A 22964-nucleotide genomic window follows, 5' to 3' on the forward strand; every position below is an offset into this window, starting at 1 on the left:
TTAGCTGGTCAGGCTGGGAAACCACCAGCTAAAACCAGCCTGACCAGCCTGGCCAGGCTGGGAGACCAGCTAAAACCAGCCATTTCCAGCTTAAACCAGCTAAGACCAGCCAACCAGCCTAGGCTGGTTTTAGCTGGTTTTTTCAGCAGGGAACAAACTGTTTCTATGGTTACAAACTGAAGATAGGTATACAGATACATTGTTTAAGGACCGACAAGTGAACGAGTCCATAGAGAACTGCTTTCAAAACTTTTATTGCTTCTCTTAAGTTTCTTCAAAGAAAAAATTTGCACACAAATGACTTTACTTACAAATAGCGCTATGATGAGATGCATGATGATGAGGGAGATTTTTTTAAAGCTTGGATGAATACAAGGTTGAAAGTAACGTTCACTTCATGAAAACTGCAATTTGAGAACTGTGAATGGCTCTGCTGAAAAACTTTTTTAGCTATCCTCCCAATATAGATAGAGTCTTTCTCGCTATCTTCACACACACTCTCTTACACACAAACACACACAGACCGAGGGAGTGACAACGCAAGGATAAAGTGCAGAGCGTAAAAGCATCAGACTGGCTGACGCAGCAGAGAATCAGTGAGATGCTGTTTGCTTTAGAGATGACTGAACTGTGAAGGTTGGCTCCGGATGCTTAGGGCGACTAGCAAAGCATATTTGAGATTAGAGTGTTCTAGAAGCACATGATGGTTCAGCTGCAAGTGGTACAGTATATCAAAGTAAATTCAAGTTTAAGAGTCCAGAGTGGCGGTGGTAGAGGAGGAGATGGCATCACAGAGCTCATCGAGAGATAGGTGTCACTGAAATATTCTTATAAAAATAAAATCTCTTTCCGTCCTGTGATACGTCACAAAATTGCTTTCAAACCCAAAATTGCATAGAAAACCTACCTTTACAAAACATCCATTTGTTAGAGCTTATAAAATTATTCCAAAATGTCTGAGACGACCATAAAAAGGGCTGCCATGCTGATGTCAATTAAAAAAAAGTACAAAAAGCCATTACATATAAATATGAATATGTACAACACAAGCCCTTGGGGAAGTTCATTTAGCATAATTAACATAATTTAATTAGGTAACTGTATCTATGCCTAATGATAACCTCAAACTATTTAATATTAAACGGCTCACACTGTGAAAGGAATTATTCACTGGAAACAGATGGATATTTATGCCACATTGTCTTTGCTAAAAGAGTTAAATAGCAAAATTAGCAGCTGCCAAAACAACCCCTTCACAAAGATGTTATTTAATAAAAAATTACAAATTCAATACAAGCCCTTGAAACAGCATCTGTGGCATTTTTGGCAGAAAATCATTTTGATTCATACCTCATTTTGCAGAAAAAAGAATAATATTGAATGCCTGCCCCGTAGAATCACATTATAATTGCAAAACTGTCAACATTGTTTTCACAAACTGAGGTGTGAGTGAAAATAATTCCTGCATTAATCAACAGCATGCCATGGATGATTTTAACTTGTATTTAAAGGAAAAGTTCACTTTCAGAACAAAAAATTACAGATTATTTACTCACACCTTGTCATCAAAGATGTTCTTGTCTTTCTTTCTTCAGTCTTAAGAAATTATGCTTTTTGAGAAAAACATTTCAGGGTTTCTCTCCATATAACAGACTTCTATTGTGCCCACAAGTTTGAACTTCCAAAATGCAGTTTAAATGCAGCTTCAAAGGGCTCTAAAGTATCCCAGCCAAGGAAAAAGAGTCTTATCTAGCAAAATGATCGGTTATTTTCTAAAAACAAAATCCAATTTATATACTTTTTATCCTCAGATGCTTGTCTAGCTCTGCACATAATCTGTGTATTCAGGTTCAAGACAGTTAGGGTATATCGAAAAACTCCCATCTCATTTTCTCCTCCAACTTCCACTGGGTCAGTACTTGCAGCGATCTTTTAAAGTTGGAAGAGAAAATGATATGGGAGTTTTTCGACCTACCCTAACTGTCTTTAACCTGAATACACAGAGTGCACGCAGAGCTAGACAAGCATTTGAGGTTAAAAGTATATAAAATGTCATTTTTTTTTTTAGAAAATAACCAATTGTTTCGATAGATAAGACCCTTCTTCCAAGATCCTTTAAAACTGCATTTAAAGTGCATTTTGGAAGTTCAAACTCACAGGAACTATAGAAGTCTACTATATGAAAAGAAATCCTGAAATGTTTTTCTCAAAAAACATACTACTTTATGACTGAAGAAAGACAGACATGAACGTCTTGAATGACAAAGGGATGAGTAGTTTAATAGTTAATAAAGGACCTTAAAGACTGGTGTGAAATGTCAAACAGAAACCAATATCTTTTATGGGGTAAAGAAATGCTGAATGCTGAATAAATCTGGGCATCAGTAATGACTGTCAACATGTTTTATGTCCAGGGATCTAGAAGTCTTCAATTTACTATGATTGTAAAACACAAACTCAAAAATGATGGCATTTTGGGACAGGATTCAAGGGTTAAGGCACTCAAGTTTGGGATGTTGCACCGATTGTAGTGGCGTTAGCCTTTCTTCACTGGTTCATCAGCAGATGATAACTCATATATGTCCACATTGATGGTGAACCAGTATTTTGGCATTGCATCATGCGGAAAGGAAATAATATGAATCCTTTGGTTCTCCATGGATCTTCTCAGAAGCCTTAGCAGGTACAGGTAGGTAACTGTGAAAATGTCAATCAGTGGGTAGCATCCTCCATCTTTAACTTCTCTTAAACCATTTTCTAGTACATTGGACCTTTGGAAGATGGGCCCTTGGGGTGGTACTCCACAGGCATACTCATACAGTCTGATGGGTGGCAGCGACCATCCTTGCCCTTTTGTCCAGCTGGTCCTGGAGGTCCAGGAATACCAGGGATGCCCTGCTGACCAGAAGAACCTGGTGGTCCCATTTTACCATAACCAGGAGGTCCAGGAACACCTAAGAAGGAATCAGAAAGAAATTATGGTGGAACAAACATGACAAAGTTGGCAACATGACTTCCACTGGTTTAAAAACTTGGAGTCAGACCTGGAGCACCCGGAGGGCCAGTGTCTCCCATTTCTCCTACACCCTTATCTCCTTTCTCTCCTTTTATGCCAGGGGCACCTGGGGACACATAAGAAAGCATCCATGTGGAAGATTGGGCAAATTGAACATTGGACTGCTGTAGTAAACATTAACAATTTTGGTTCTTCTTACCGGGTGGACCCATGGGTCCCTGCCTTCCTTCACGGCCAATCTGCCCCGAGCGGCCCGGTATTCCTGGGGGACCTGGCATGCCTGGATTTCCATCTTTCCCTGGGGGTCCTGGTCGGCCAGGAGATGCAACCATTTCCACAGGCATCTGCATTCTGGACATGTAGTAGCCCATACGCTCTGCAGGAACAAATTTATTTAATTATATATTTTTTTCCAAACAGAGGATTGTACAAATATAATTTAACATAATGCCATACACGATTTAAGTTGTAACATGGTATTTTACATCAGAATATTGCTTTAATAGATACTAAAAGTGCCATAAAGACTGGCACTTAACTAAAGTAAAAAAAATAAAATAAAAAATCTTTTGAGGACTGGCAAAGAAATGTAATTATCCTAAGACACTTTCTCTGTGAAATAAGCCATCTGAAATAAAGTTTTAGTGTATTTCTCAGCTTCAATGTCTGGTTTTCCAAAAAATCTCTCACCGTCAAAGATCTTTATGACTTGTTGCCTGATGAAGGACCTTAAGTCATCGTAGTTTACAACAGCCTAGAAAAACAGATGCAATGTAAAGTTAAAATACTATGCTGCACATCTACTGTTCTGCAAACAAGATATATTTTGTAATTTTAGGGCTGTCATCTTATACACCTTATTTTTTTTTGTGAATTTTTGAGACTTATTATGACTTATTTGTTATTATGAAAGCCCATTTCCGCCACTGAATTAAAAAAAAAAGGTAATTGCGACTTTTTATCTCACAATTGCATGATATAAACTTGCAATTGTGAGTTATTAAGAGAAAAAGTAAGAATTACGAGTTATTAATTTAGAATTGTCAGATATAAACTCACAATGCTAAGAATTTTTTTTCTTCATAACTGGACTTTATAACCTCGCAATTGCGAGGGTATATCTGACAATTCTTAGGAAAAACTAAAAATTTCGAGATGCAAACTTGCAATTGTGAGAAAAGTCAGAATTGCAAGATACAAACATGCAATTCTGAGTAAAAATGCCAGAATTGACAGTTTATATCCTGCAATTCTGACTTTATTTCTCACAATTGCAAGTTTATATCACTTAATTCTGATAAAAAGTCAGAATTGCAAGATGTAAACTCGCATTTGCGTGAAAAAGACAGATTTGCCAATTTATTTCTCACAATTCTGACTTTATTTCTCACAATTGTGAGTTTTCATCATGCAATTCTGAAAAAAAGTCAAAATTGGCAGTTTATATTTTGCAATTCTGACTTTATTTCTTGCAAATGTGAGTTTACATCACTCAATTCTAGGAAAAATGTCAGATTTTCGAGAAAAAACTTTGATCTGCCACTTCATATCCGCAATTATGACTTCATTTCTTACAATTCTGACTTTATGTCACACAATTCTGAGGAATAAACAGTCAGAATTGCGAGATATAAACCCAAATTGCAAGAAAAAAAAGTCAGAATTGTAAGATAAAAAAAGGTAATTATGACTTTTTATTTTTTATTCAATGGCGGAAAAGGGCTTCCATATGTTCATTAACCGCTATAGGTAAATGTATACGACAATACATGATAAGAAATACCAGTCTGTAAATCCAAGCAGCGTGACTAGCTGTTCTGTACCACTAAAAAGAACTGGAAGCGAACAACACCGGAAGCCTCACACATCCAAGTTACAAACAAGTGCGTCCGCTCTCATGTTAAAAATAAGGTGGATAAGAAAAATAAAAAGGAAACACTGATTCTTAAAGTAGATATGATACTGTAGTTAGCAAACTCTTTCAGCCAGGGCTTTTTTTTTTTTTTTTTACCATGTACCATTACTAAAAAAGCCTCACATCATTTCCTGGGATTCCTGGTGATCCGGGGGCACCAGCTTGTCCAGGTGAACCAGGGCTTCCCCTCTCACCAGGGGGTCCAGCTGGTCCTATGATCCCATCTGGTCCTTTGGAACCAAAACCAAAGCCTCCTCCTGGTGGGCCAGGCCGTCCACGCTCTCCCTGGGGTCCCCTTTGCCCTGCAACTCCTGCTTCGCCCTGGAGAGGATCAAAGGAGCAGCTGTGATTTACCACACAGGTGATTCTAGAACAATGACCACAGGCTACTCAATGATCCCTGTAATAGCACCGCATAATAGGCTTTATATAGAAACCCATGCTCAGCACTATGCAGTCCACAACATAAAAACATCAAGGTCCATTCCATCTACTTTTTTTAATGATAAGGGTGACATGTGAATACAGTGAATGCTACAGTTGTGGCCTATAATTTCATTCTGGTTTGCATTCAGTTCCTGAAAAGCCTGCTGCTGGTTATGAACGGTTTTATAACTATTTTTGTAAATTAGCTATTGATTAATCAATGGCGCTTAGAGTAGACTGTAGACGGGTGAGAGATAGCTTTAATGGCTTGTATTGTTGCTTGTCTTTTCTTTGAAAACATTAAATATATGTATTTTCAAAATAATTTTAAATGGACAAAAAGTGGATGTGACCGTATTATTTGTTGTATGTGCTGTGCTATACTTCTGTTCCCTCACAGTCTCATTTTTATTTACATTTATTCAAAGTAAATATGCCACTAATTCCTCAAAAAGGTCAATTATTTTATTATATTATTATATTATATATTATTAACCTTAAACATCTGAAGAACATTACTGTTTCACAAAAGGTTCTTTGTGATGAAAGAAGTTCCCCTTCGGGAACGTCGAGCTGCGTCACTCCGCTTTGGGAACGCCTCCAGCGTGCCCACGCTCTGAATCACGTGTGAAATCAGTCCAATAGAGAGTTACGTATGACGTCACGGACGGGGTGACGTCAGGAGCCAGGAAGCTATAAAGCACATGCGGTGAATGCAGCCGGCAGCTTCTGTCTTTCAGTCGCGCTCTGTGTGAATTGTTTGTCTGTTAACACTGTTTTTGAGGCCAGTTTGCTTCACTTTTATTTGAGTGTTAACATAGATAGAGATGGGCGATAGCAAGCGTTTTAAGAAGTGTATTCCTCCGTGCCAACGTTACATCACGGCCGAGGATACACACGCTATGTGTGTTGCTTGCTTGGGAGTGAGGCATGCCCAGTCAGCCTTTGAGGAGGCTGACTGTGTGCATTGTTTGCGGCTTCCCCTCCGCACGCTTCGCTCCCGGAGGGCTCTTTTTGAGGAAGGAGCCCTCACCAGCGTTCCTCGCGGATCAGGTCCCGCTTCGGCTGAGGCTGAGCGGCGCCTGCATTCGTGGGGATCGCAACTGGATCTGGTATCGAGTTTGGAGACGGGCGAGCCCCTTTCTCCATCCTCCTCTGCCAGATCCATGCCTCTCTCTGGCGTAGAAGCCCGCTCGTCGGTTTCTTCTCGCCAGGAGGAGCACTCGCCGCTGCGTCTATCTTCCTCTGAGGAGGGAGATATGGATGTAGGCGAGCAGGCTGGAACCACGCCCGCCCAGCCACTCGAGTACGAGGAGTTAATGGAGGTGATCACCCGTGCTGTTGCCAAGCTCAACATCAGCTGGCCAGACGTGGTGACTGGTGAGCAGAAACCGACAAAGTTAAATGAGCGGTTTCTGCGCCCAAAAGCCCCACCTCCACGCCGAGGTCTGCCATTTTTCCCCGACCTCCACACTGAGGTGTCGAAGTCGTGGGGAAAGCCATTTTCGGCCCGTGTTCACGCTCAGTCTGCCTTCACATATTCCAACGTGGTGGGGGCTCGTGAGCACGGTTACGGGACGATGCCTCAAATCGAACAGACGCTTTCTAGCTATCTGTCCCCGAGTTCAGCATCGTCCCTAAAGACCTCGGCACTCCCCAGCAAGCCTTTAAGAACAACATCTTCCTTGCTGGGGAAGGGCTACTCGGCAGCAGGTCAGGCCACAGCCTGCCTTCACACCATGGCAGTGCTGCAGGCATACCAGGCTGACCTGTTGAAAGAGTTTGATGAGGGCGAGGACGGGGCGGCGGTCGATGTCAGCGAGCTGCGTCGTACCGCCGACCTTGCTCTGCGAGCCACCAAGGAGACCGCCCGTGCCATTGGGCGGTCTATGGCAGCCATGGTGGTCGCAGAGAGACACCTCTGGTTGACCCTGTCGGATATGAGAGACCACGACAGGGCCGTCCTGCTTGATGCCCCGCTTGTGCAGTCTGGCCTGTTCGGCGACGCGGTTCCCTCCGTCGTCGACAGGTTTCAGCAGGCTCGTCAACAAGCGGCGGCATTCCAGAGGTTTCTTCCTCGCCGCTCGAGCTCTGGGGCTGCTGGACGGGAGCAGCCCCGCCCGAGTGCCCGCTCCTCGTACCGAGAGGAACAAAAGCGGAGCGTTGCTACGCGGACTCCTCCTCGACATCAGGGGTCCCGTAGGCGCTCTAAGTCGGGGGCTTCTAAGCCTAAGGACGACCTGAGGGCCGTCCTTCAGGCGAAGAGGTCCTCGGCAAAGAAGCCCTGACGCCAGTGGCTCTGGGCTTCAGAGGGCAGGCCCCCCTGGGCTAGTAACATCTCCCCAGTGCCCTCTGGAGATCCGTTTGCTAACCCTGCCACCTCAGGTGCTTCAGGGCGCAGCGGTCTCCCGCGGTTTGTCCCCCCTGCATCCGCCCGTTCGCGTAGCGGGACAGGGGGACTCGCAAGCTCTAGTACCACCAGAGGTCAGCCTCGAGAGGCTGATTCCCTTAGTAAAGCATTTGGCAGCGTGGCAACTTCTGCCAAACGTGTCTCAATGGGTCCTGCAAACAGTAAAAAGAGGTTACAAAATTCAGTTCGGCGCTCGGCCGCCGCCCTTTCAGGGGATCACCACTACGGTCGTGGCCCCTCAGCAGGCTCTGGTGTTGGAACAAGAAGTAGAAACCCTTCTGAGGAAGGAGGCCATCGAGGTGGTCCCTCCTCATCTTACAGAGAGCGGCTTTTACAGCCGCTACTTCATAGTTCCAAAGAAGGATGGAGGGTTACGTCCTATTCTAGATCTCAGGCTGCTCAATCACGCAGTGCTGAGACTCAAATTCAAGATGCTTACTATAAAGCAAGTCATCTCTCAAATCAGGTCCGAGGACTGGTTTGTCACGATAGACCTCAAGGACGCTTATTTCCATATCTCCATCCTTCCACAACACAGGAAGTTCCTCAGGTTCGCTTTTGGGGGCAAAGCTTACCAATACAGAGTTCTTCCTTTCGGTCTAGCACTCTCACCCCGGACTTTCACCAAGTGTGTAGATGCTGCGCTGGCTCCTCTGCGACTCCAGGGCATCCGCATATTAAACTACATAGACGACTGGCTCATACTAGCGAAGTCGAGAGAACTGGCGGTTCGACATCGAGATGTCGTTCTCGCCCATATGAAGTCTCTGGGGTTAAGACTGAACGCCAAGAAAAGTGTTCTTTCTCCAGTTCAGAGAACCACTTATCTCGGTGTAGTCTGGGATTCAACCACGATGCGGGCACAAATGTCTCCCGCTCGGGTAAAGTCAATCCTCCATGCAGTCATGAGAGTCAAAGAAGGCCGATCACTCACTGTAAAGCAGTTTCAAGTACTGCTCGGTCTCATGGCAGCTGCGTCCAACGTGATCCCTTTTGGCCTGCTGCATATGAGACCATTACAGTGGTGGCTCAGAACCAAAGGGTTCTCCCCGAGGGGCAACCCATTCCGTTTGATCAAGGTCACGCGGCGCTGCCTTCGTGCCCTGAACATTTGGAAGAAAGTTTGGTTTCTGTCCCAAGGCCCGGTGCTGGGAACTCCTTGTCGTCGTGTAACACTAACGACAGATGCTTCGCTCACCGGGTGGGGAGCGGTCATGAGTGGCCACTCAGCCCAAGGTCTGTGGAGCGAGCACCATCTCAATTGGCACATCAATTGCCTGGAAATGCGTGCTGTGTTTTTAGCTCTAAAACACTTCCTACCAGACCTCACAGGGCACCACGTGTTAGTTCGCACCGACAACACATCAGTGGTCGCCTACATCAATCATCAGGGAGGTCTGCGTTCGCGCCCCTTGAACAAGCTGGCGCGCCAGATCCTCCTGTGGTCCCAAGGGAAGCTCCTCTCACTCAGAGCAGTTTATATCCCTGGACATCTCAATGTGGGAGCAGACGTCCTGTCGAGACAGGGGCTGAGGCCCGGGGAATGGAGACTCCACCCAGACGTGGTGGAAGTCCTCTGGAAGAAGTTTGGGAAAGCCCAAGTGGATCTTTTTGCGAGCCAGGAGACAACACATTGTCCCCTTTGGTTCTCTCTGTGTCATCCAGCTCCCCTGGGTCTGGATGCTATGGTACAGGCGTGGCCGAGGCTTCGCCTGTACGCATTTCCCCCGATCGCTCTGCTCCCGGGAGTTCTGGAAAGAGTGCGCCAGGACGGGATTCGCCTCCTGCTGGTGGCCCCGTTCTGGCCGGGTCGAGCCTGGTTCTCAGACCTGAGGTCTCTCCTAGACGGCCCGCCATGGGAAATCCCAGTCAGGAGAGATCTCCTCTCACAGGCAGGAGGGGCAATTCTGCACCCTCGCCCAGAGTTGTGGAAACTGTGGGCGTGGCCCCTGAGGGGGCACGACTCCTAGATTCCGGTCTCTCGACTGAGGTCGTTGAGACCATCCTTCAATCCAGAGCTCCCTCTACGAGAAAGACGTACACCAGGAAGTGGAATATGTTTGTCGCCTGGTGCAGGCAGCACCAAATCGAACCAGTTCACTGCCCGTTGGCTTCAGTGCTGGACTTCTTGCAAGCCCGCCTCTCGGCTGGCAATGCTCATTCTACTTTGAAGGGCTACGTGGCGGCCATAGATGCCTTCCACGCTCCCTTCGGTACTACTTCCCTTGGAAGACTTCCCCTGGTGTCACGATTTCTCCGTGGTGCACTGAGGCTGAGGCCCCCGTTGCGCTCACGTGTCCCTACGTGGGACCTGGCCGTGGTACTTGAGGCTCTTTGCAACCCTCCGTTTGAGCCTATGGAAGCAATTTCGGACAGGTTGTTGTCCTTTAAGACTGCCTTTCTGCTGGCGATCTCCTCTCTCAAGAGAGTGGGTGATCTACAGGCCCTTTCAGTGGCCCCCTCCTTTATCGACTTTGCCCCTGGAATGGTCAAAGCGTTTCTGCACCCTAAGCCGGGCTACTTACCCAAGGTGCCGTCAGCAGTGCCACGGCCCGTAGTGCTTCAGGCCTTCTGTCCTCCCCCATACACGGAGCCGGAACAGCAGAAGCTTAACTGTATGTGTCCAGTGCGAGCACTGGACACATATGTCCACAGAGCTGCCCTGTGGAGGAAGACGGACCAATTATTTGTGTGTTTTGGTCCTCGCAATAGAGGTCTTCCAGCTTCTAAGCTGACTCTAAGTCGGTGGATTACGGATGCCATCTCAACTGCTTACAAGTCCTCTGGTCTTCCCTCTCCTTTGGAAGCCAAGGCGCACTCGACCCGCAAAGTTGCGGCGTCCAAAGCATTCATGTCAGGGGTCCCCCTGCAAGATATCTGTAACGCTGCGGGATGGTCCACGCCGCTTACATTTGCCAGGTTCTACGAACTGGATCTCCCCTATACTCCGGGCTCTATGGCCCTCCTCTCTGACGCTCCCTCTACGAGCAGAGCTGTCTAATTGTGTTTTACTCCAGCAGACTCCTCATGCTTGATAGCAACAACTACACTGGGCTACTTTCGCCCTTCCCAACGGGGGCTGGAGATATCATCTTAGGCTACTTTCGCCTTTTAAATACGGGCTACTTTCGCCCTCTACCCCGGGCTACTTTCGCCCTTTTCGCCACGGGCTACTTTCGTCCGTTGGCAAGTGAGACCCTCGTTTCACTCGGGCCACTTTGGCCCTTCAGACAAGCTGACACTATCTGCTCTGGGCTACTTCCGCCCATATATTCAGGTGGGCTAAGGCCCCCTCTTCTACCAGGGGCTACTGTCACCCCCTTTTAACACGGGCTACTGTCGCCCTCTACCTCGGGCTACTTCCGCCCTATTTCCAGCACGGCTGAGGCCGCAGTGTCATGCTTGGCAGCATTTATACTCTGGGCTACTTTCGCCCCTTACTCTGGGCTACTTTCGCCCTTTTCCACGGGCTACTTTCGCCCGCTTGCGAGTGAGGCTGAGGCCCTCGCATCACTCGGGCTACTTCCGCCCTGCTGATATCCATTCACGGCTGAGGCCGCTTTATGCTTGAGAGCAACTATACTCAGGGCTACTTTCGCCCCTTTTTTTGACGGGAGAGGCTGAGGCCTTCGCTCCATTCGGGCTACTTTCGCCCTTCTTCTAAGACGGCTAGGGCCGCACATTACTCAGGGCTACTTTCGCCCTTCTTTCATGGGCTACTTTCGCCCTTCTCTCTCCACCCGCTCCACACAGAGCAGGGCTTGGAATTCTGGCGGCGTGGGCATATCGTTCCCAAAGCGGAGTGACGCAGCTCGACGTTCCCGAAGGGGAACGCCTCGGGTTTCGTATGAAACCCTAGTTCCTCTAGGGAACGAGACGCTGCGTCGCTTACCACAATTCTGGCATCCCTGCAGCGCTCCTGGTGGCAGAAGCTGCCGGCTGCATTCACCGCATGTGCTTTATAGCTTCCTGGCTCCTGACGTCACCCCGTCCGTGACGTCATACGTAACTCTCTATTGGACTGATTTCACACGTGATTCAGAGCGTGGGCACGCTGGAGGCGTTCCCAAAGCGGAGTGACGCAGCGTCTCGTTCCCTAGAGGAACTAGGGTTTCATACGAAACCCGAGGCGGTTCTTCAGATTCTAAAAAGGTTAGAAAGAGATGGCTCTTTAAAGAACCTTTGACTGAATGGTTCTTTGTGGAATCAAAAATGTTTCTTCTATGGCATCGCTTGAAGAAACTTTTAAAGCACTTTTTTAAGAGTGTAGTATTTATTAATATTTTGAATGTTTATACTTATATTTTCAATTCTCACTTTAATTTTAGCTTAACTTTTAAAAACTATGACTTTTTATATATACACTATCGTTCAAATGTTTGGGATCAGAAAGATTTTATGTTTTTTACAGAAATCTTTTATGCTAATCAAAGTTGAATTTATAATAAAATATGGTTGCAATTTAAAATTATGGTTCACTATTTTAATATACTTTAAAACATTATTTATTCCTGTGATGCAAGCTGAATTTTCAGCATCAATACTTTAGTCTTCAGTGTCACATGATCTTTCAGAAATCAATCTAATATGCTGATTTATTATTAGTTTTGGAAAACGATTTTTGCTGCTTAATATTTTTGAATTGAATAAAAAGTAAATGAAAAAAAAAACAGCTTTTATTTAAAACAATTTCTTCAAATGTCTGGGGTCAGTTTTTTTAATGAAATTAATTCTTTTCAGCAAAAATGTGCTTAAATTTAATTTAACTTTTTAAATTATTAAAAAGTGACAGTTAACTAGGCTTATACTGTTAGAAAAGGTTTATATTTTAAATAAATGTTGTTCTTTTTAACTTTTTATTCATCAAATAATCCTAAAAAAGTTTCCAAATAAATATTAAGCAGCAAAAACTGTTTCCAACATTGATAATAAACCAGCATTTTGTTATTAATTAGAATGATTTCTGAAGGATAATGTGACTGGAGTAAAAGATGATGAAAATTGAGCATTGCTTTACATGAATAAATTATATTTTACAGTATTTTAAAAAAGAAAGCCATTATTTTGAATAGCAATAATATTTCACAAGATCACAGTTTTTTCTATATTTTTGATCAAATAAATGCAGCCTTGATGAGCAGAAGAAACATCTTTAAAAAAACATTAAAAATCTTACTAATTCCAAACTTTTGAACAGCAGTGTGTATTTTTAAATGAAACTTATTTTATTTCATTTTCCAAGGCAACATTTCTTACATTCATTTGTTCCATCTAATATTAATATTTTGGTTTGGTTTAATTTTATTTCAATTAACCACAATACTTAAAAATGGCTTTAACTTTTGTTAACAATAACACTGCAGCTGAGCTTTTTTGTCCCACTAAAATTCATGGTGTTGTCTAACTATATTGGTTCAAATGCTAATTATTGCCAAAAGTTACATATTTAAGATGTGATTGCCCTCTAAATATCTTAAATGTAGTAATGTAGTTAGCTACTTTTGTTCTAACGGCTTGTAAGGTAGGATAGTTTTAACACTTTTACAGTTTCAAATAGCATTCGCAACACTAATGTTGTACAAGTAGCAGTCTATATAGAGAAAGTCACTTGTTTACACATTTAAGGGCTTCTGCTAATGGGTTGAGGGAAAAGCACTGCTCTCATCTCATTCACGCCTAAACTTCAAAAGCCTGACAGTGCTGTCCTGTCACAATGACAGATAGAGGCTCCTCTATGGCTTTATTACTGAGCATAATGGTGTCACTATGTAAGCTGAGAGTGGTGTTCAAACAGACTACTGTGGCAGATGAGGGAGGTAAAAACAAAGAGTGAAGGCAAAGTGAGGTTAGATAACATGCTCTTGTGATTGCAGATGGAGCCACCCGACAACTTCATTGAACAAATGTAGGCACACAAACTAACAGGATGTGTTGAGCATGCGTCAATGGGAAGGAAAAACTCTCTCTTATGCCTGAATAAGATGTATCCAAATGAAATGTGTGTGAAAAGATGTCAGTGTTCAATGGTGCAAACACATTATAACAGAGATGTGAAAACAACGCATCTTACCTTCTGTCCCTGCAGACCAGGTTCTCCTGGCAGGCCTGGGGCTCCCTGCGGTTACAAATAATTATCGGAGTGAAACTGGGACAAACAGTACAAGTTTTGGAGAAATAATCACGCTCTATGTGTGCAAAAACATTCCTATATCAATCAGAATGTAGTCGTATTTTGATTATGAATGTGAAAATATAATCCAAATAAGACAAAATTCTGTCTTACCCGTAAATAATCAGAACTCTGTGTCATACAAACTGATTATTTATTTATCTCTGTATGTTCAAATAAAAGTAATTTTTGTTATAAGGCAGAGGCAGTGCCTCTTGTTTCCAGACAAAATATCTAAAAATGTCTTGTTTTCAGAAAAAAGAAGTCAAAATTGAGTGAGTTTTTGCTTAAAACAAGCAAAATAACCTGCCAATGGGGTAAGCAAAATAGTATTATTTCAAGCAGAAATCTAGATTATTTATCTTACCCCATTGGCAGATCATTTTGCTTGTTTCAGGCAAAAACTCACTTAATTTTAACTTCTTTTTTCTGAAACATGACAATTTTTTCTTGTTTTAAGGTATTTTGGCTGGAAACGAGACAAAGAATCTAAGTAAGAAAAGCATTTTTTGCAGTGAAAACGTCCAACGATCAAATAAAAAACTATTGTGGCTCAAGGTGGAGATATATTCTTTAGATTTATGGCTTGATAAGATAATTATGTGTTTTACTATTTACAAAGTTTGTATAGAGAAGCTAATTAAAAAACATATACGTACGTCTTTACCGGCTGCTCCATCATTTCCTGGTTCACCCTACAGAAAGCAAAAAGTGGCAAAAAAGGTTTAAAAGAATAGTAATACAATGAAAACTTATGCTAAATATTATGGTAAACCAACTAAGTTTAGGTACTGACCATCAGCCCTGGATGTCCAGGCATCCCTGGTGGGCCAGGTAATCCAGACTGTCCTCTCTCTCCTGCCTCACCCTTGTCTCCCTTAATGCCCTGGGAAAGAATAAGAAGGCACAGTAAAGCATTCATACAAGTAATAACACCACTGATATATTATCTAACATATTATAGACTTTTGCTCACCACTCCAGGTGGCCCAACTGGTCCTGGTGGTCCTGCAGTTCCGGCAGCACCCTAGAAATTTCCAGTGGAATTGTTAATTTATCACATTTTATAATTATTACATTTTTATGAAACCTGTGATACTTTTTTAGGATTCTTTGATGAATAAAAGGTAAAAAATAACAGCTTTTCTTAAAAAGTAAAGACATTTACAATGTCACAAAATATTTCTATTTTAAATAAATATATTAATAATTAATACTCTTTCTATTCATCAAAGAATCCTGAAATAACAACAGTTTTTTTCCCCCAACAATTATAATAACCAGAATTGTTTCTTGAGCACCAAGCCAGCATATTAAAATGATTTCTGAAGGATCATGCGTCACAAAAGACTGGAGTAAGACTGTTGAAAATTCAGCTTTACCATCACTGAAATACATTTCATTTAAAAATATATTAAAATGGTTATTTGAAATTGTAATACTAATTCACAATATTTCTGTTTTTACTGTACTCTTGATCAAATTAATGCAGACTTGGTATGCATAAGAGAATTTAAAAAAAAAAAAAAATTCTGCAGCACCGTAATTTTTTGCACGTTTCACGGCAGTTTCGAAGTGAAATGTCCAGAAAGTGGCGCTAAATTTAGGCTAATTTAGCCTAAAATTAGGCTTTATTAATCAAAACTGTACCTGAATAAATACTTTGTGTGAAAAGGAATAAAAGTTGTTTGGAGTTTTACTGCCTCTAGTGTTATTTCAACTAGAAACTGCAGTGATTCATACATATAGGCAGTGGTGTATACCCACTTCTTTATCAGGTGGCTTTGCGTGCTGTATACCCACTTCTAAATACCCTCTGATGCGCATCATTCAGTAGTGTCCTGCATTAGCCAAAATCATGACAGTCCACCACATCCAGTTATATGTGGATAAATGTAGCCTAAAAATTCGCCAAAAACACCCAATAAAGACTATAGCCAGGTTTCCATCCAAGGATTTTCAGCGAAAAAATATTTAGCTCTTCAAAATCTAGTTGATGGAAATGCCATTTATCGTTAAAATTTCTCAAGTGTCGACAAAATCTTTTCCCGTTTAACTTAAGCGCATAAATTCTATATTGACAGTTTAAATGACGCAAAAATTTGTGTGGAAACTTTTTGTCCAGAAACGGGACTTTAACGCAAAAAAAAAAGTAGTGTCACATAACAGAATTAGCCAATAGACAGTGTCTGTTTGTGGCGTTGCTCACTTTAAAGCACCGTTTCTCTGTAAGTTAAAAGCGCATTAAATCATATTCATATTAGATTATATCTAAAATTATTTTACATAGGCCTATGGTAAGAAAAGTCGAGTTACCTTTCAGATATACATATCTTAATTTGCTGTTTCTTTGCGAGTTAAAATGTATTCATTTTGTACAAAAAGTACAACATTAATTCGTTTTGGCTTGTTAGCTTATATTTTCATTCTTGTTTTATTCTCGGTTCTGTTCTACAGTTAAATTTAAAGGATTTGTTGTAGAGTGATGGAAAGTAAAATAGCATGGTTTTTCAATATGTTTGGCTGGCTGTATTTTATAATGACAGTAAATAGGCTGCGTTCTCCAGTTAGTAGCTGCTTAATTGTGCGCCAGAGGCGCCGGCACGAACACTAAGTTTTTCCCCCCCTTATAAAAGTGCAAACAACTTACAATAGACTACAGTACTCCTTCTTTTGTGGTCATATAAGAGTTAGACATTATTCAAAACTATTCTAAATTTTATTTGTGTACATTCACAATAAAAACAAAACATTTTTAAAATGACGGAAACATGCCGCTTTCTCAAGAGCGCACCACAAAAATGAAACGAAATTCTGCAAATATGCTGCTACTTGTTGCAAGTTTTTTCTTTTGTTTTGTTAATTTATCAATTATTTAGATTATTAATATATTTCGCATAAGACTATTTATTTATTTTATATATTTATTAGCCTATGCTTTTCTCCGTTCGCAGAAGCGCTGCAGGTGATGTGACCATGTGAATCCTCAAGTTCTGATGTTCATACTGCTTTTTGCATGTATAAAATTCGTCCATTGAAAACAAATTTAGGTATTTTAATGAGTTAAAGCCACGTAATTTATTTGTAATTTAAAATAATCTTGTCGGTTAACGGTCTTAACAACCGTGGATTGTCGGTTTGGAGAAATAAAATAACTGAAATAACATTCCTATTTCCAATACAATCTAATAAAAGTTAATAAAAAAAAATAATAATAATGCAGCTGCACCTGTTTATGAAAATTACTTGATGCCCAAGTATCTAAATAATCTATAAACCAAGTACAAAAATAGGCTTGTTAATAGAAATAATTGTTTTAATTATTTAATTTTTTAATTATTTTTTAATTAAATTATAGCCTGTAGAATTTTTAATGGATAAAGAACAGGCTACTAGCCTATGATATTTGCGCAATAGGTGAAATTATGAATGGAAACAGTTTAAGGGCAACTTTTTTTATTTGCAATACACCAAAACTCACGGACAATTCGGATTTCAGGGATGACGTCGTCACGTACACCATAATGCCAGTTGGATAGAAACAGGCTGGAGTCAGCAAATTTTTTCTACGCATATTCTCTTTGTCGATATAAACAAAATATCACAAAACTGGGTGGAAACTTGGTTAGTGATGATGCAGTCAGGACCGTAGCGCCAGCTTGCTTTGAAATATATTTGATGATCGCGATGTGCCTGCGCCGATCCGTCTCCCGCACCCCACGGGAATTCATAAATGAAGCGTATACCTACTTCTCCAGGCACCACTACACCACTGCATATAGGTACTTTTTTTGTTTTTTTTTCAGTTTTGCAGAAATCAATATAGAGGTGCATATTTCCTATGAGCTTATGTTGAAAAAATCTTATTAACCCTAAGGTGTTGAATGGTAGTGCATATGTACAGAGATATTTTAAATACTTACCATATGTCCTGGAGCTCCAGGTGGTCCTTGTGGTCCAGGAGGACCATGATCACCCTGAAATGTAAGAAAAAAAAAGATTTTACTTATCAAGACATGTGTAAGTTGCATTCTCAACATTGCCACAAAGGAAAACCATATAACATTATATTATGGACATAAGTGTTAACTGTCTTCTAATTAATGGAGTAACTGTTTAAAGAGAATACTTCTGAATACATTATAGCCTATTCTGTTTAAATAGAACAGTGAAATGGCTTGGCAAAAAAGCCAACTGTCTTCTTTAGGTTTTGAGGTTTGTAACTTCCATAGTAACATGACAACACACATTAGGTATGTACAATGGGATCACACGCTTGCAATACGTTGGCCAAGAATTTGCATCTGTGTTTGTTTGGAGTATGTTACTGCACAAAGGGTGCTGACACTTATTTTCAGAGCATTCTTTCATTATCTGAAATCCACAGAGCATTTGTAGAGAAATCTATAGCCCATTTAAAGTGAAGTGCAATGTGTCTAATAGAAGACATCTTACCTCTAGACCAGGCCTTCCCGCTGCTCCAGCAGGTCCCTGAGGTCCTCTTTCTCCCTAAAGATCGAATTGAAGAAGAGAGAGGGGTGATGTAGAATAAAAGACAAAGAGATATGAAAAAAGACAGATTAATGTGAACTGTGGTGTGCAAATGGATGATTGTTTCCACAAAGTTTCCGCATTGTTTGGAATAGCTAATTGTCTTTTTTCAAACTTACACCATAGACTGACTTCAAAGTTGGCATGCAGGGCCATTCAGACACACAGAACAATAGGAAAATGCAATATTTACACTTTTGCAGTTGTCTTTGCTCATTAAGAGAAAGTATTTGAACATCAAAAACATTACAGGCAGGATCAATGGAAAACAGTCATTTTTTATTCATTTATGCACTACACATTTCAAATAGAAATAATAAAAAGGCTATGAAACTCAAAGAAAAGGCTCGTACTTTCATTCCTGGGAGACCTGTGTGTCCTTTCATGCCCTTGAAACCCTGGAATGAGAAACAGTTATACAAGTAAGCCTTTTCCAATCACAGAAAAGTCAAGTCAAGCTCCTCCTCAGAGATGCCCAATTAAAGTTGACTTTGTTCTTTGTTTCAGTCTTTGTTCCAACTGTTGATTTTGCTATTCATGTGCCACTGGTAAAATCTACAAGAACTTGGAAAGTGAAAACGAAGAAAAAAAAAAATATGGCACTGTTAATACCGGGATTCCTCTGAGTCCAGCAGGACCAGGCACTCCTGGCTCACCCTGTGGAATTGTGAGAATAAAACACAGTTAGAAATAGTCATTAGAATTAGTTTTAGGAATAATATGCACTACCAGTCAAAAGATTTTAAACAGTAAGATTTTTAAAGAAGTCTGCATTTATTTGATCCTAAGTACAACAAAAACAGTAAAAAAAATTTAAATTCTCTATTTGAATACATTTTAAAATGCAATTTATTCCTGTGATTTCAAAGAATTTTTTGCACCGTTACTCTAGTCACATGATCTTTCAGAAATCATTCTAATATTCTTTTGCTGCTCAAAACACTTTTATTATTCTGTTGAAAACAGTTGAGTAGAATTTTTCAGGTTTGATAAATAGAAAGTTCAGAAGCATTTATCTGAAATACAAATCATTTGTAACATAATTAATGTCTTTATTATCACTTCTGATCGATTTAAAGCATCCCTGCTAAATAAAAGTATTAATTTCTATACTTTCTTTCCCAAAAACAAATAAAATCTTTTGAATGATATAGTGTATAATGTTACAAAAGCTTTTTATTTCAGACAAATGCTTATCTTTGGATCTTTCTATTCATCAAAGAATCCTAAAAAATGTACTCAACTGTTTTAAACATGGATACAATAATAATATTAATAAAATGTTTCTTGAAGAGAAAATCAGCATTTTAGAATGACTTCTTAAGGATCATCTGACACTGAAGACTGGAGTAATGATGCTAAAATTTACATTTAAAAATATTCAAATAGAAAAAAGTTATTTTAAATAGTAAAAATATTTCAAAATTGCACTGTTTTTGCCGTCAAATAAATGCAGACTTGGTGAGCAGAACAGACTTCTTTAATAAAAATCATTAAAAATCTTACTGTTCAAAAACTTTTGACTGGTGGTGTAATACAAGTGGTTATAATATTTGTATATTTTCTGACCCTTATCCCTGGTTTTCCATCTTTGCCATCAAGTCCTTCCATTCCAGGTGGTCCCTTTAAGAAAAAAATGCATAACAATATGATTACTTTGTGAAAGTTTTAATTGTGTACAGAGACTACATAGCTATTAATGCTATTAATATGTCTATCCAGAGGATTCTGAGACTCACAGGCATGCCTGGGGCCCCGGATGATCCTGGGGGACCTGAGGGTCCCTGTGGGCCCTGAATTCCAGCAGCACCCTAAGGGAGTAGATAAAGTAAAGGTGAGTGCATGATTGAAATGCATATAAAATCCACAAGTCAAGCCATTTTATGACTAAAGCGTAGTATGTCAGAACGCTTGTTCGTGAAAGTGACCGTAAGTGAATGCAAATGATGAGTCATTTATCAAGTGTCATTGCTCATACAAGGATTTATTTCCAGCATGAGCGAGGGATGTCACTATGTTGTATAATTTCATTTATCAGTGCATGTTCATGCATTATAGTACTGTCACTTGCCTTCTCAGCTTTTGGTCCCGGAGGGCCCGCAGAACCTGCTTTTCCTGGGAAACCTGGAGGACCCTGGAGACACAAAGGCAACAGTAAGACATCTGGCTTGTTCCATTAGCATATTCAGAGATTATTTCAGAATTAAAGTCAAAATTAATTGCAGTTTTATATCTATAATGTGACATTTTCAGCGGGGGAAATGATGACTGAAAGATGACTGGTAATGACTGAATTCTCACCGGTTGTCCTGGGAATCCTTGGGATCCTTGGAAGCCCTGTAAACAAAAGACGGAAGAAGTGTTATTATGCGCACTGCAAATTCTAATCATAACAGCAAAATGAAGATAATTCACCTGGGAATTAACTAAGTAAATACACAATGTTATAAATATTCATTTTCTGGGGAAAAAACAGGTATATGTTTAGCACACGTATTAGATCTTGGGCTTGTAAATTTGAAGACGCAAACAGAACATCTTGCTCTACATAGGGTAATAAGGTATCATGAGAATGCAATATCAAGAGATATGACATATACAGAAACATATTTTAAAGAGACTAATTTTGTCTACACTATATCAGTAGCATGCTTCCATACCTGCTCTCCCTTTGGTCCCATGGGTCCTGCAGTTCCAGCTTCCCCTTTAGGACCCTGTGAGTCAAGGAAACATATTTTTGAACACTGTCAGAGTTTGTGAGAACAATGTTGAATCTACATGAGAAAGACAATCAAAGGAAAGAACAAAAATCAATGTTTTCCTAAGTTTTTGAAAATGAATCTATGAAATGTTTGAAGCTTGTTTGTTTGATCTGAGTTATTACTCACAAAGAGAATACAAAAGTGAATCTGGCTTCTAACATATATATTGTGCATGATTATTAGCCATCCAAGATAAACATAAGGGTTTGTTTTGAAAAAGCCAATGATAAAAAAGACAAAGCAGTGAAGTGCAGTGCTGTTGAGGGTCATGACTTCAGGTGAGAGTCTGTATATGTGAAGTAGAAAAAAATAAAGGCATTAAAAGTGGATGTTTACTCACTGCTGGGCCCACTGGTCCATGATAACCTGCAGATCCCGGTGGACCCTGTATAAAAACAGTGCAAAGTTTCAAACACTGTTTACCAAGTCATTATAAGATTTCCTTTGTGAATGCTCCTACATGGCTTTGAAACCCCAAAGGAGAATCAAAATAATAAGGTGGTCTGGAAAGTATGTATTTTTGTGCAATAAGTACATCAACATTGAACAGTTTGCAGGTCAGTAAGATTTTTTTTAAGGAATACTTCAGCAAGCACATCAAATTGATCAAAATGGAGCTCTATTTTAAATAAATGCTGTTGTTTTTAAAAAGCAGCTGTTCCATCACAGAAAAAAAATGTTTTCTATTGTAATACACTACCAGTCAAAAGTTTTTGAACAGTAAGAAAAGCCTACATTTATTATTTATAAGTACATCAAAAACAGTGCATTTATTAAATATTTTGTAATATTTAAAATAACTGTTTTCTATTTGAATATATTTTAAAATGTAATTTTTTGCTGTGATTTCAAAGCTGAGTTTTTTAGTAGCATTACTCCAGTCACATGATCCTCCACAAATCATTATAATATTCTGATTTGCTGCTCAAAAAACATTTATTAGTATTAAGTCTATAAATTCTACAACCCCCCACCCAAATAAAATAATACCGACTCCAAGCTTTTGAATGTTATAGTGTATAATGTTACAAAAGCTTTTTATTTCAGATAAATGCTGATCTTTAGATCTTTATATTCATTAAAAAAAATCCTGAAAAAATGTACTCAACTTTTTGTAAATATTGATAATAATAATAATAATAATAATAATAATAATAATAATAATAATAATAATAATAAATATTTATAGGATCATGTGACACTGAAGACTGGAGTAATGATGCTGAAAATGTAGCTTTGATCACAGGAATAATTTACATTTTAAAATATATTAACATAGGAAGCAGTTATTTTAAACTGTAAAAATAGTTCACAGTATTACTGTTTTTGCTGTATTTTGGATCAAACAAATGCATGCTTGGTTAGCAGAAGAGACTTCTTTAAAAAACATTAAAAATCTTACCGTTCAAAAACTTTTGACTGGTAGTGTATATTTTATATTTTGTATTATTTCACAATATAGCTGCTTCACTGTATTTTTGATCGGATAAATGACATAAAATTATTGACATTAAAACAGATCCCACTGAAAGCCAAGGAATAATCTGTGCACTTGAATTTTAGCATTGTTTAAAGAGTGTGTTCTTACCGAATCTCCTTTCTGCCCTGCAGTTCCGGGAGTGCCACGCTCTCCTTTAAGGCCCTGGGGTAAAAAACAATGATTTAAACCCACCAATTAAACAATTAACAGTTCTACCATGACAACTTTTGGAAGA

At 40.1% G+C, this 22964-nt stretch overlaps 1 protein-coding gene across 3 annotated transcripts in view; it reads right to left on the reverse strand.

The window, feature by feature from the left end:
* Nucleotides 1–238: 238 nt before the first annotated feature.
* col16a1 (collagen, type XVI, alpha 1) overlaps nt 239–22964 on the reverse strand; it is a 104784-nt gene continuing 82058 nt past the window's right edge. For all 3 annotated transcript variants that reach the window (XM_073821332.1, XM_073821333.1, XM_073821331.1), the window contains 20 exons: nt 22838–22891; nt 21590–21634; nt 21148–21201; nt 20789–20824; nt 20559–20621; nt 20227–20298; nt 20057–20110; nt 19100–19144; nt 18841–18885; nt 18392–18445; nt 17860–17913; nt 14913–14963; nt 14733–14822; nt 14596–14631; nt 13838–13882; nt 5055–5252; nt 3707–3770; nt 3216–3392; nt 3045–3122; nt 239–2954 (listed from right to left, as the gene is read on the reverse strand). In XM_073821332.1, the coding sequence (XP_073677433.1) occupies nt 2758–2954; nt 3045–3122; nt 3216–3392; nt 3707–3770; nt 5055–5252; nt 13838–13882; nt 14596–14631; nt 14733–14822; nt 14913–14963; nt 17860–17913; nt 18392–18445; nt 18841–18885; nt 19100–19144; nt 20057–20110; nt 20227–20298; nt 20559–20621; nt 20789–20824; nt 21148–21201; nt 21590–21634; nt 22838–22891 (1512 nt within the window). In that variant the 3' untranslated portion in view covers nt 239–2757. The remainder of the gene's footprint in view (nt 2955–3044; nt 3123–3215; nt 3393–3706; nt 3771–5054; nt 5253–13837; nt 13883–14595; nt 14632–14732; nt 14823–14912; nt 14964–17859; nt 17914–18391; nt 18446–18840; nt 18886–19099; nt 19145–20056; nt 20111–20226; nt 20299–20558; nt 20622–20788; nt 20825–21147; nt 21202–21589; nt 21635–22837; nt 22892–22964) is intronic.

The sequence above is a fragment of the Garra rufa genome, chromosome 17, assembly GCF_049309525.1.
Source record: "Garra rufa chromosome 17, GarRuf1.0, whole genome shotgun sequence".
Classification (NCBI taxonomy): Eukaryota; Metazoa; Chordata; class Actinopteri; order Cypriniformes; family Cyprinidae; genus Garra; species Garra rufa.